The sequence below is a fragment of the Parambassis ranga genome, chromosome 2, assembly GCF_900634625.1.
Source record: "Parambassis ranga chromosome 2, fParRan2.1, whole genome shotgun sequence".
Lineage (NCBI taxonomy): Eukaryota > Metazoa > Chordata > Actinopteri > Ambassidae > Parambassis > Parambassis ranga.
In genome coordinates this window covers 32,285,445-32,298,114 of record NC_041023.1, presented here as the reverse complement: position 1 = coordinate 32,298,114, position 12,670 = coordinate 32,285,445, and the positions used below count along the sequence as shown (strand labels likewise).

At 41.6% G+C, this 12,670-nt stretch overlaps 1 protein-coding gene across 1 annotated transcript in view; it reads left to right on the top strand.

The window, feature by feature from the left end:
* Positions 1 to 423: 423 nt before the first annotated feature.
* Positions 424 to 12,670, top strand: part of LOC114431550 (protein FAM19A5-like) — a 130,910-nt gene continuing 118,663 nt past the window's right edge. Inside the window, exon 1 of the mRNA XM_028399086.1 lies at positions 424 to 535. Within this exon, the coding sequence (XP_028254887.1) occupies positions 424 to 535 (112 nt within the window). The remainder of the gene's footprint in view (positions 536 to 12,670) is intronic.

The window sequence follows — 12,670 nt, the reverse complement described above, 5'->3', positions numbered from 1 at the left end:
ACGACGCTGCGGTACAGATGATTGAACACTTTGAGCATTAACTCAGGCACTGGCTCTTCCTTTTTTTTCTTTTTCTTGTTTTTTCTTCTAATAGAAGACGGGAGACACTTTGGGACAACTAAGGGGACAAGTTGTGTTTGGAAAAACACTGCGTAATTTCCCAGCAGGGGGGGCTTCCTTTTAGGAAGATGTGACCCTTTTTTCCCTTTCCATTTGCGCACAGGCAACCCGACCACCCAAGGAGCGCCAAATCACTGCTTTTCTATCACTTAGCACGATCCTGACATGTCTTTTTGTGGGATTACACACGTGGAAGATATGAGCACTGTAAGAAGCCGAGCTGGATTGTGAAATTGCCACCTTTGCTTTTTATTATCTGTCTCCATAATAATAAAAAAAAATCGGAAGTGCTCTGTTTCTTCAATGGCTTCGGTGTCAAGGTTGGGAAGGCGCAAAGATGCCAGTCGCTGGCCGAGAATGTCGTCAACTTTCTGGGCTGTGGTGCTTCTGACAGCGCTGCTGGTTCTCTATTGCGGTAAGTCCCGCCGCCGTTTGCCGCCTCCTCGCCCTGCCTCTTGACCACACACACACATTCCGCGCGCAGAGGGAGTGTTAGTGCGCAGTGGGTGACCGTGTCATGTGGGGACGCTTTGACAACAAAATTACGCGAGTGTTATTGGCAATCGCTCTTAGCGTATTGATCAGACTAGTTGTCGGCGTGTCATTTTTTTCCAGTTATTGGGAAATACACATGGGACTCTCTCTCTCTCTCTCACACACACACACACACACACACACTCAACTCCGAGCGCGCTCTCAATGTTTTTCTTCCTATAGTAAGGTGGTGTCTAAATCCTTGCTTTGAATAGGAGGATAAGTGTGCCACAGGCCTAATGAAGTCTCTTGTGACTTGTTTAATTGTCACGAACATACACACAGGCACACAGTCGCACACAGTCACATCTCTGTCCTGAGGGTTGTGTTACCGTCAGACAGTCACGCATCTGTCATACTATGTCTGCCCTAAACACTGGAACCCACATTAAAAAGTCAGACTTTTTGTGTTTATGAATAATCCCTGTTTAGTTGGACAAACAGTACTCCAGGCAGTAATTCAAGATTGCCGGAGGATAACCTTATTAGCCAAATGTATGCGCACGCACACACACTCTCACATCCACACCCCCCCCCCCCCTCTCTCTCTCAGGCTACTTCTCTGGCCGTGGTTGTCTTTCCATTTCTTGTTCCCTGGCACCCTCACACCTTCTCTCCCTCTTGGTTTTCTTCTCTGTCTCAAACTGCATCTGACTCACTTGTGAGGAGAAATCCAGTTGGCACACTGTGCTTCAGTCTGCTATGTGTGAAATAAAAAAAGGAAATGTATGTGCAATAGCCATGATAAGCCCATTAAAAACTGAGCTATTTCATTAGCTGCTGTGCTAATGATTAATATAATCATCTTGTCTTGAAAGCACATTAGCAATGCTGGTGCTGTAGACACATTAACAGATACATTACATGATCGTTTTGAGTTTTCCTGGCCTGCGTGACTCCTTTCTCTGAACAGAAAATTGAGTTTGCTTTGTAATCACACAGGCTTAGAGTTAATCAATGGGAGAGAAGGGACTGCAAGGGTCTGGATATGAGGGGGGTCCTTTTTCCTTCTTTATGGTGCCTTTGGCTCTGTGGATTGATCTCCTGCTTGCGTCCAATCAATGGTGCTTGGATGTTAGTTTCAGTCAGCAGTCTCTCTCCTCTTGACGACAGGACCTCGACCTCTTACCTTTCTGAAACCTAACAGTTGCAGCAACTCTTGTATTTCTTCTCTTTTATAACCTTTTAACTTTATAGGTCTTAAACTGTAGGACATCTAGTTGTAAGGTTGTGTTTAACTGTAGTAATTATAGCTCCATTTCCTCCATGCTTTGTCTCCGTCTCTGTCCCTATTAGCTTTGTCTTTCTTTTCTTCCATTTCTATTTAGTTTGACCTTCCTCATCTGTGCTGTGTTTCTGTTCTATCCATCTTTTATATTTATCTTTATCCTCCTCTCTGTTCTTGTGTCCTTGGACATCGTGCTCACTCAGACTTTTATGTTTTTGTCGATCTTTGACTCAGTTGCTTAACTTCCTTTTCTCGTTACAGCAACTGTTCTTTCACTTGCTTCCTCTCCTCTCATTTCGTTCGTACTTGATTATTTTTGGGGTTCTCAGGGCCGAGCTGCATGTTTGGTGTCCCTGCTTTCTCTTCTCTTCTCTTCTCTTCTCTTCTCTTCTCTTCTCTTCTCTTCTCTTCTCTTCTCTTCTCTTCTCTTCTCTTCTCTTCTCTTCTCTTCTCTTCTCTTCTCTTCTCTTCTCTTCTCTTCTCTTCTCTTCTGCTGACTAATGTACTGTTGTCTATAAGAATGTCTATGTGCACTTAGGAGAATGGTCAACGATATATAGTTTTCCATATTCTGCATACATCTGAGTGCTTTTATGCAAATATTCAGCTCACATAGTGGATGGAAGTAATCCATCTGAATGACTTCACTTCCAAAAGTGTCTCTACATTTACATGCATGGTGTGTGTGGTATGGAATAGCTATATTGTTTGGACCAAGGGCAATTCTGCTTTGCAGTGCTGCCATGTGGTGCAAGAAAAAAAGGGTTTGGGGTGGGGGTAGGGGTGGGTGGGCTGAGGGGTTAGAGATTGAGGGAAGCTCTGTGATTATAGCTATGACTCATATGGTGCCTGTCACCTAGAATCAACATCCAACTTCACACGATCTGCCGTCCTCACTCAGGCCCATCTGAGAGAGGGAGAGATTGAAGTGAGAGAGAGAGAAAAGTGGTTAAGGACGGGGAAGGAGGTGAGAGCAGGAGGTTTGATATCCTCACTAATGCTTTGATAAATACATTTTTACAAAAAAAAAAACAGAGCGAGGCAGGGAAGGATGGAAGGATGTGATGAAAGGAGTAAAAAGTGGTAGAGAGGGTGAAAGTGGCAAAAAATAGTCACAATGGAGGAGAGGAGAGAGGAGCACAGGCCACAGATAAATGACAACAACACAACTGTTCATAAGGTTGGAAAGCGTAATCACACCAGAATGCTCCGGTGCCCCCTGATTACATTACAAAGAAAGAAAAAAAAAACATTGTATTGTGTGCAGTAGCTCCCTCCTCTGGAAGCTCTCAGCCATGCATTTGTTTTACCGACAGTACAATTATGTATTCATGAGGCTGTAGCCCCTACATGTGAGCTCCAAGGAAGGCAGATGAGAGAGCCCACAAGGGTAGCTAATCAGTATGCTAATCTTAGCTCAGGATAGCTAAGGAATGTAGTGCGGCTGTGGCCCTGGTCTGAACTGCAAAGGGGTGGGGGGAATGAAACTAACAAGTCGAGAAAATGGGGAGGAAGAGGAAGTGAAAGACAAAAAGAGAGGAAGAGAGGTCAAGTCTGTTCTTATAGCAACTGCTGATTCATACCAGCCTCAGATGTGATGCTGTGTGCAGTTTACTGAGAGTCAACACACACACACACACACACATACACACACATCTGAACATGAATATAACATCAAAGCAAGCACAGGTTATACTGTTGCGCACACACACAAGCTCAAAGCAGCGATTCAAGGTCAGACAGAAACACCCACAACCTACAGGCACATACATGAACATCACCCTGTAAGTTTAAGAAAGCTGAAAGACTGAACACACACAAGCTCTCCGCTGCCACTTAAAGCCATTCCCATCGGAGAGTTCCTTCTCTCTCCCTTTCAGCGTGGCCTCCTGTGTTTCCTGCTTGTTTGTTTATGAGTTGCTGTAGTTCTGAGGCTCAAATCGATACATTTACCAAGAACCGCAGCTTGGGGGCATCCGCACAGTAAAGAAAAATGTCTAGGTATAGACCCCCGCGCACGCCCATGTGCACATCTCTCTCCGTCTGAGGTGTCGCGAGGCTGATTCACCAGCGGAGAAAACGAGACTCGACTGACCTCGAAAAAGCACAAGAACTTGTAGGTGAACGCGTGCACATATTTGAATATCTTATCCTATTTTCAGCATAGCCTGGAGCCTCTTCCTCTGCAGGGAGGGAGACAAAGAGAGGAGCCACTGTCAGGAAGAAGCAGAAAGGGGCTGCCGATGGCCTGGGAACGTAAATTCATAAAGGAAGTCAACATGTTGAGTTCTCCGCAGAGAAAGCAAAGAGCCACATTATGGACCCCCGGAAATAGGGGCAGAGATCACATGCATTTTTGAGCAGCTTCTTAAGAGGCAGCTTTGCAAAATTTAACAACCATGATGACTGTCATTTGAAGGGGAGGGGGGGGGTGTTTGCTGTTATCATGTAATAACAAAGCTGCACATGTAAAGTGCAGACTTTGGTAAGAGAGGGAACTAATATTAAGATTTTGTTTTTACATTATATTAAATATTAAGCAGCAATGGGATATAGTTCAATGTGTGCAGGGACCCATTGACATTAAATGGGAGATGACAGTATGGCCACAGGCTATGGTGCTTTTTTTTGTTCTTGCTCTTTGCAGCACTCTTGTGTCAACTCATGCTGCTTTCTGTTATAAGGGACTGATTAGTATAGTTTTATAGATGAGCTTGTAGATGGTACATTTGGCTTTCTCTGTGAGGCATCGGGGATCCCTTGCTCCATAGGGTTTTAATATGTTAAAAAACACACTATTACAAAACTTGAATAGTCATACATAATTAAACGTGCATATATTTGCATCACAATGTAGTACTAGTGTTAATAAGCTAATATTAGCAGGATATCATAGTAAATCCACCTAGCTGCTAAACCTGCATGTCAGCATTGTCATTGTAAGCACATCACAGCGAGGGTGTTACCTTAGGGAACAAACCTGCAAAATCCACTGTATTGCAATTATGTTAGCTTTAGCCATAGTCTACATTATATTCAATGTCTGTTAGCAAATGTTGACATGCTTATAGTAAACTAAAATGGTAATTATGGTTAATTCTATACCTAACTGATAGATTTCAATATGTGAGCCTTACATTGCCATACCTGAAATCATGTCCCCATTAGCTTTAACCATTGCCAAATATTAGCATGCTGACACATGAAACTAAGATGTCACTGTGAACATATATATATATATATATATATATATATATATATATATATATATATATATATATATATATATATATATATATATATATATATATATATATATATATATATATATATATATAGCACTATACCTGCCAGGAGAACACCAGTTAGTATTGCATATTAACATTGAATTTGTGCCAAATGTACATTACATATGTACAGCCAGTGTCCATTAGCTTTAGCTCATTAGTGCTGTTAATTAGCAAATGTCGGAAACCTAAAACATTAAACTAAGACGATAATTATGGTTAAAAAAATTGCAAGAATGTACATTCCTGCAAGTTGACATTATTCCCATGAGCATGTTAGCATATCAATGCTAGCATTTAGTTCAAAGCACCAAGTACAGTGTCACAGAGCCCCAAGCGTAGTCTCCTAGTCTTTCTCAGTAAAGGTTATGAGCTGAAAATAGAGAGTAGATTTTAATTCTTGAATAACTTAAACCAACACTCAGGATTTAGACTGAAAAATGGAAATCAAATAGAATTATTTAGAAATTGTAGATGCATTCTTTTCCCCAACCTCACTGAATCAATGATTTCTGGCCTTTTCGTTGACTGCCTGTGTTCAACCTAATGCACACAACACTCATAAATGCAAGTATGCAATCAATTACAGCCTCAGTGCTTTTTTTTTTTCAATGTGTGTGTGTGTGTGTTGGCTTCTTGTTAAAAGTATTGATTGTAGGAAAACACAGAAGGATAAACAGCTTGATAAAAAGGAGATTGTGAAAATTCCTTGTGAGCACACACACACACACACACACACACACACACACACGTTGACTGGCCATGTAAGCACAAACACAGAAATGATGCTGACTTGTACGAGGAAGCCTCCTGTTCCTCCACAGCTGCTTCACGGCTCCAGAACGGTTAGCAGCTACAACAGTTGGTGCACTTGTTTACACTGAGAAGCAGTAAAAGTTGCATCAAAGCTTTCTCCTCTGTCTGACTGTGTTTTCGCTCTCTTCATCTTCAGCTGCCTCTTCTCCTGCTTCATCCTGCCCCTTCTCTCCACCTGCACCTTTGTAACCAGACCCTGCTGTTTATGATAAAAAAAAAGGAAATGCGGATGCCATAATAGCATGCTAATATGCTGTGACATTTACTTAATGTGAAAACAAATTGCAAAGTGTTTGGAGTTTGCAGTTAGGCAAAGTATCACCGTAGCCGCCTCCATGGCTAATTGCACCTTAAATGCTCCATGTCCCATCGTGAATTAATTTGGTGTCAATGTGACTTTAATTACCATTAAACCTGCTTGTGTAATATTTACATATCATATAATAAGTCGTGTATGACTGCAGGGCTTAACGGGTCACAGTCAAAGAAAGGGGGTTTGTTTGTGTATTAGAATTGTTGTGAGCCTCTCCATCTTCACAATGACAATATAAATGAGGGTTTTTTTATGAAAATAAAACACAAAATGAAACATTCAGGAGCTTCACGCAGAGCTTTTGACAGGAAAAATGTGATTAATGGTAACTCTTGGAAACCAATATTGTAAATTGTGTGTGACTGTTTAATTGGTTCGGAATCCGGACAGAGACTCGCGGTGTGCTCCAGCCTCCAGAGGATTCACGGATGTGCACTTGTGCTTGTTTTTGCCTAGGGCCAGTAAGCCCATTCAGAGAGAGCAAGAGAGAGAGAGAGAGATGCTAAAGCTACTCCCTCCTTTATTACTGCAAAAAAGCAATTGCTTGGAAGAAAATGCCAGAATGGTGCTTTGAATTCCTGGAGGGGCCCATCACTGAGACGCAGCCCACGGAGCTGAGACAGCTAGCATCTGGAGCAAAGACATGGCAGTAAAAGTGGAGGGAGAGAGAGAGAAAGAGGGAGACAGAGAAATGGTGAGTGCGAGACAGACAGAATAAGAGGTTGATGAGGGAGCAGTAGAAAGTGCTTGAGAAAGAGAGAAAAAAAGGAGTGCGCAGGCAATGAGACAAAAGACAGACAGACGAGAACACTCAGACGGTCCACCAATTGACAGCCGGTTGGGGAATAAAGTCAGCTAACACAATGAAGCAGTCGGCAGACAGACTTGCCGCAGAGTAGCCGAGAGGCTCTCAGAAGTAGAAACAAATATTACATTAGAAGAGACAGAAGCCATTTGTCACAGTGGGAGGCCTGAGAGGTAGTTAAGCTGCAGAATATAGGGACCCGTGACCTGGTTGATACATGTCGCCACAAGGAGGAAATTGTGCTGAAGTCAACTCCGTTCAATCAATTGTCTGGTGTCCTTCAATGACTCCCGCACTTAACAAGATAACGCAAAGTTTTGCCGAGCTCAACTCCTAAGAACTTGTTATGGGCTCCGTCCCCCTCTCTTTGTTTCATCCTCCCTTCCTTTCCTTCCCTTCCGTCTGACGCTGTCAGCTGCACCACCGCCACCCTCAAGGCCCGGTGACACATGCTGACAGCCGCGATTCAATGTTAATGTTTCTGGAAGATAAATCTGCTGGACATTTATGGTCTAAATGACAGCTGCACTCTGTCTGCACCCACATGTCAGAGCTGCCTGAGAATCCGAAACAGTTTCAAGGATTGTCAGTCACCTGGTCGGCTCTGGCGCTGTGCCACCAGGTGCATTACTCTGCCCTCCCTTAGCAGTGGCTTCATTAAATAACAGCTGATGCATGTTCATATTAATAAAAGCATCTATTTTCTTTACCCCTCTCTCCTGTCCATTTTTTTCTTTGCTTCTCTTTCTCTTTCTCCCCAGCTTAAGCTGCTGACACTATCCTTGATTGATATGGAAATTACAATGCGCTTGCCCTCATTTATCTTGCAGTGTTGCTTGTTGCTGCTCCAACAACCATTTTGGGATGCAGAAACGATGAACTGATTTGCAGCTGCTGATGCAAAGAGCACCAAAAAAAAGGGGGGTATACAGCAAAGATTTGATTTGAGACCCTGTATAGCCCAGTGGAAGCAGGGGAAGGTTTCCTGTTTTTAATGGAAAAACAACCGCTGCTACTGCCATGCTGTGTAACCTCAATATTTCTAGGAGTCCCAGAAGCAACAAATGTCCCTAATCGGATGAGTCAAATGTATGAGTGAATACATAAATAAATAACACATGACAATGCATTCCTACGTTCCGTCTCCTCACTTTTTCTCGTTCGTAGCATGTGTGATCCTTTCACAGTTGCTCTCATCTCATCTCAGTATTACCTTTCAGCACAGACATGTCATTAGCCATGTAGTCATAAAAATAATGCAGCCGGACCAAATTCAACCAAATGTGAATGAGCTAAGCAGCAGCAGGTCCCACATGTTTGGACATAGGCTGTGTGATTTCCAAATTAACAAATGAAAGGTCAAATGAACAGTTTTTAGAGAAGTTGGTCCCCTATAGAAATTTTGACTAATGCTGGAAACAGACATTAGTTAATTTGCAATAGAGTGCAGTAACGGTAATGTATTTTATAGGCCAGTACATATCTAGTTAGTATCTCATGGGTTTTCTTGACAGTAGACACTGAGATGTTTCTGTTGATTTTGGGATTTTTTCTCAGGTATATGATGTTAGTGTGTTTTGTTCAAACAAACTATTTTTGAGGCATGAAAAAAAAAAACTGTTAAACTATAAATGGTCTCTTGCCTTTTAACAGTACAAATGCTTGATGTTTGTAATCCCATTCAACTCCCTGTGCCTTACTTGTCATAGCCATAAAAACAATACAGTGCAACCAACTTCAGCCATACCAGGCAAAAAGGGGCAGGACGTATCCCCCTTGTGACATCATAAGGGGCTTAAAACCTAAATTTACATACTCTTATTCAATGAAAGAAGAATTTCGATTTCTTGAATAGCTGTTTAGAGAGAGGTTATTTGCTAACTAGGCACTCTCAATCAAACGAAATGAAGTGTTCAGGTGTGACTCAAGTAATCGCATTCATCCACCATCAATGAAAAATTGGGTGGGTACATCAAATACTGCATTCACATCCATAGAAGTGTTACAATCCTTTCATAAATGTGCTTTATTATATTGCCAGAGCTGTCTGATCCCAAAGATTTCAGAGATGTGACATACTGTAAAAGAATACAGCAGGTTAGGCTAAGATTAGCAGCATATTGAGCATTCCTTCGGAGCTTAAAAACTTAAGTTGCCCAAGTTACTTTTTGCTGTGAAGATGTTGGAAAATAAGTTAAGATTTAAAAACCTCAAAGTGGATAAGCCTGATCTCACAGCAGAGCAGCAGGAAAGACTAATGGTATGACAGAAAACACAGGAGGACGTTTCTGCCTGGAAAGAGATGAGGCAGTCAGATGAAATAAGTAGCTGAGCTGAACTGTTGCCGTTTTAGCTTCTTGAGAGTGCGTTAAAGCTTCTTCGGGGGTTTTAACACACTCGCTTGCAAGATCTTAATTTGATAGATGTACTTTTCTAAATTTAAACTGTGTTTCTTGAGAGTCAATGCAGCTCGTACTGTACATGGAGGATCTCAGTTTATTGCCATGCCTTGACTATACTAGCTATATATCAGACCAGAAAGGAGAACAATGTTTTGTGTAAACAAGTTCTAGTCCTCTAGCTAGTCTGCAGAGATGTGTAGTGCTACCAGGAATAGTCACTGCCTCAACTGTGAGGTTTAATCCAACCAAGAGAGAATCTCCTCCCAATATTTTTCTAATCTGATGTACCACCACACATGAAGACTTCTCATCGGCTCAGCTGCAATTGTAGCGCATGTTTGTGAAGGTAAATGTCTTCCAGTTTTAGCTAAACCAATGGCAAAGTCAATTACCTGGTTGGTCCAGGCTAAGTGTTAGAGATCATAATTTCAAGGTGCTATCTTAGCACATATACCATATGATTTCTGCAAAACTAAAATTTAGGACTAATAGCAAATCCTGTATGCTTAGATGCTATACCAGTAAGTATCCATCCATCCATCATTCATTAACCCACTTCATCCTGCAGTGCAGGTCATGGGACGGCTGGAGCCTATCCCAGCTAACTTTAGATGAGAGGCAGGGTACACCCTGAACAGGTCACCAGTCCATCGCAGGGCAACACACAGACAAACAACCATTCACACTCACAAGCACACAGGCAATTTAGAGTGACCAGTTAACCTAGCACGTCTTCAGAATGTGGGAGGAAGCCGGAGCACCCTGAGAGAACCCACATAGGCACAGGGAGAATGTGCAAACTCCACACAGAAAGTAAACATGATCTGTGCTAAATATAGTATGTTATAGTATGTTAACATGGTTAATATGAAGATGTTAGCAAGGTGACGTTAGCATTTAGCTCAAAGCGATGGTGCATCAAAGAATACAGCCTCACAGTTAGTGTGCAAATTTAGCCAGGCCATATTAGCATTCAGCCTGTTGTGTTAGATATTAGCATAGCTGTAGAATTTTAGTCATGTCATAGAATACACACCATCACAATATATACACAACACTATAAATATAGCCTAAAACCAAATATCTTTTAAAACAAAAGCACCCATTTTAAAGGAATCTTTGAACCTGTGTGGTTTATAATATATTATTATGCAGTATGGTTTTAAACCGTCATATTTTAAAGCAGAAATATCAATGAATACCATGTGCATTCTAGTTAGTCTCGTAAAGCAGGGTTTTAATACCGTCTCTGTGTGTTTTTTTTCCCTCTTTATCCCTTCGATAGGGTCTGATGGAGAGATGTGTAATAGAGGCAAAGAAGCAAGTCAGAAAAGCTGAGACAGTGTGAGAAGCAGAGGGGTGGGACAGAAGGTTAGCGCTGCTGTGAGGAATACACTGGGAAACGTTGCCTGGAAGTGCTCAGTGAGCTGCAGCAGTGTAAATCCAGCTGATACTTCCAGACATGTTGAAACATGCCTCGGTTATGCATGCACAGCCGGCTGGAGGAGATGTTTTTTTTGTTTTATTATTTTTCTCACACAATCTCAGTCTTTCTTTCTTTTTTACTGTGTTTCCTCCCCCCCCGCCCTCCCGCTCACACACTCTCTTCCCCGCAGCCTTTGGCAGTGATAAACCCTACCATTGTCACACTGACAGCAGAACATGCCAGTTATGCCTGCCTCTTTAGGGTTGAAGAGCTCATTACGACTTCTCAGCAGGGAGCCTATAGGCTACAATACTGTATATGTGATGTGACACAATCAGTGAAATTTATGCAAACACATTCTTTTATGTTGGATATCGTCTTTGGTGCTTTGTAACACTGGCAAACCTCGTATTTCATGTGCTGCTTATTTTGAGTCCACAGTAACTCTTGAGGTTTGAATCTATTTAAGACATCAGCTCAGAATACATTTAAAAGGCTGATTGTGGTGTCATTTGTGCAAATGACACACTTCCACTTTGATAATTTAATATGAGACTGGACTGTTATAAGAAAAAAACTATTCTGACATGAAACCGTGATATTATGTGTCATTATTATATGAGAAAGATACAGTCTGCATAATTTAACCAAATACACTGAGCGATTAAATATAAAGAAATATATAAAAATCACATGACCCTTTGTGTAATTAGGCAGCACCAAGTCCCACATGTTTGGATTAAATGCCATGTGATCTTTGGCCCCATACTAACAAAAAGGGAGGAGAAATGAAGTTTGATATGCACAGCAGAATTAGCACTGGATCAGACATTGCTAAGTTTTTAAAGTTACATTTTTTAAAGGTGTAGTGCAGAATAGAGTGCAGTAATGGGAATGTACTTATGTAGAGACCCACATAAGTTAAACATCTCACAGAAAGCCAGACGATCAGACTTTTAAATGAGCTTTGGAATTAACACACAGACCAAGCTCAGGTTGTATACTTTGTTGGACACAAGTTGCACAAGGTTCACACCTAATTTACCCAAAGGGTTTAGTAAAGTTAATCTTAATCTTTATCACCACTTTTTTGAGCCCTAAATACAATCACCAGAAATAAAAAGCTCACAACAGTGGACAGTACAAACGCCCTGATCATGTTTGTAGTCCCATTTAACCATTTTTCAAGGAAACATAGGACAAAAAAGTTACATATAAATGCGAAAAACATACACTAATTTATTTTTTACACTAATTTTGTGAGCTTTTGTCTCACACAAAATGACACTATACGTTGATTTTTACTGACCCCAAAGTGACACACACTTTGGCCATGATAGCCAAGTCTGCTGCTTTACTGGACTGTTTATTTGTCTGCTAGTTGGAGTGTTCGGCTCATTACAATAACATCATAAGTTTTATAAATATCTTCCAGATAATATCATGAGGAAAATTATTGTACTTGTTGCACTTTCACTAGCTACAACCACCAAATACAGCTTGAAAATAAACATGTGGATAATAATAACCTAGTGACTTGAGACTCCATCTGCCGGTGGATCACTGACTTCCTGACAGACAGGAGACAGCATGTGAGGCTGGGGACGAATGTCTCGGAAACAAGGACCATCAGCACCGGTACCCCCCAAGGCTGTGTACTTTCCCCTCTGCTCTTCTCCCTGTACACCAACTGCTGCACCTCCAGCCACCAGTCTGTCAAGCTGATTAAGTTTGCTGAC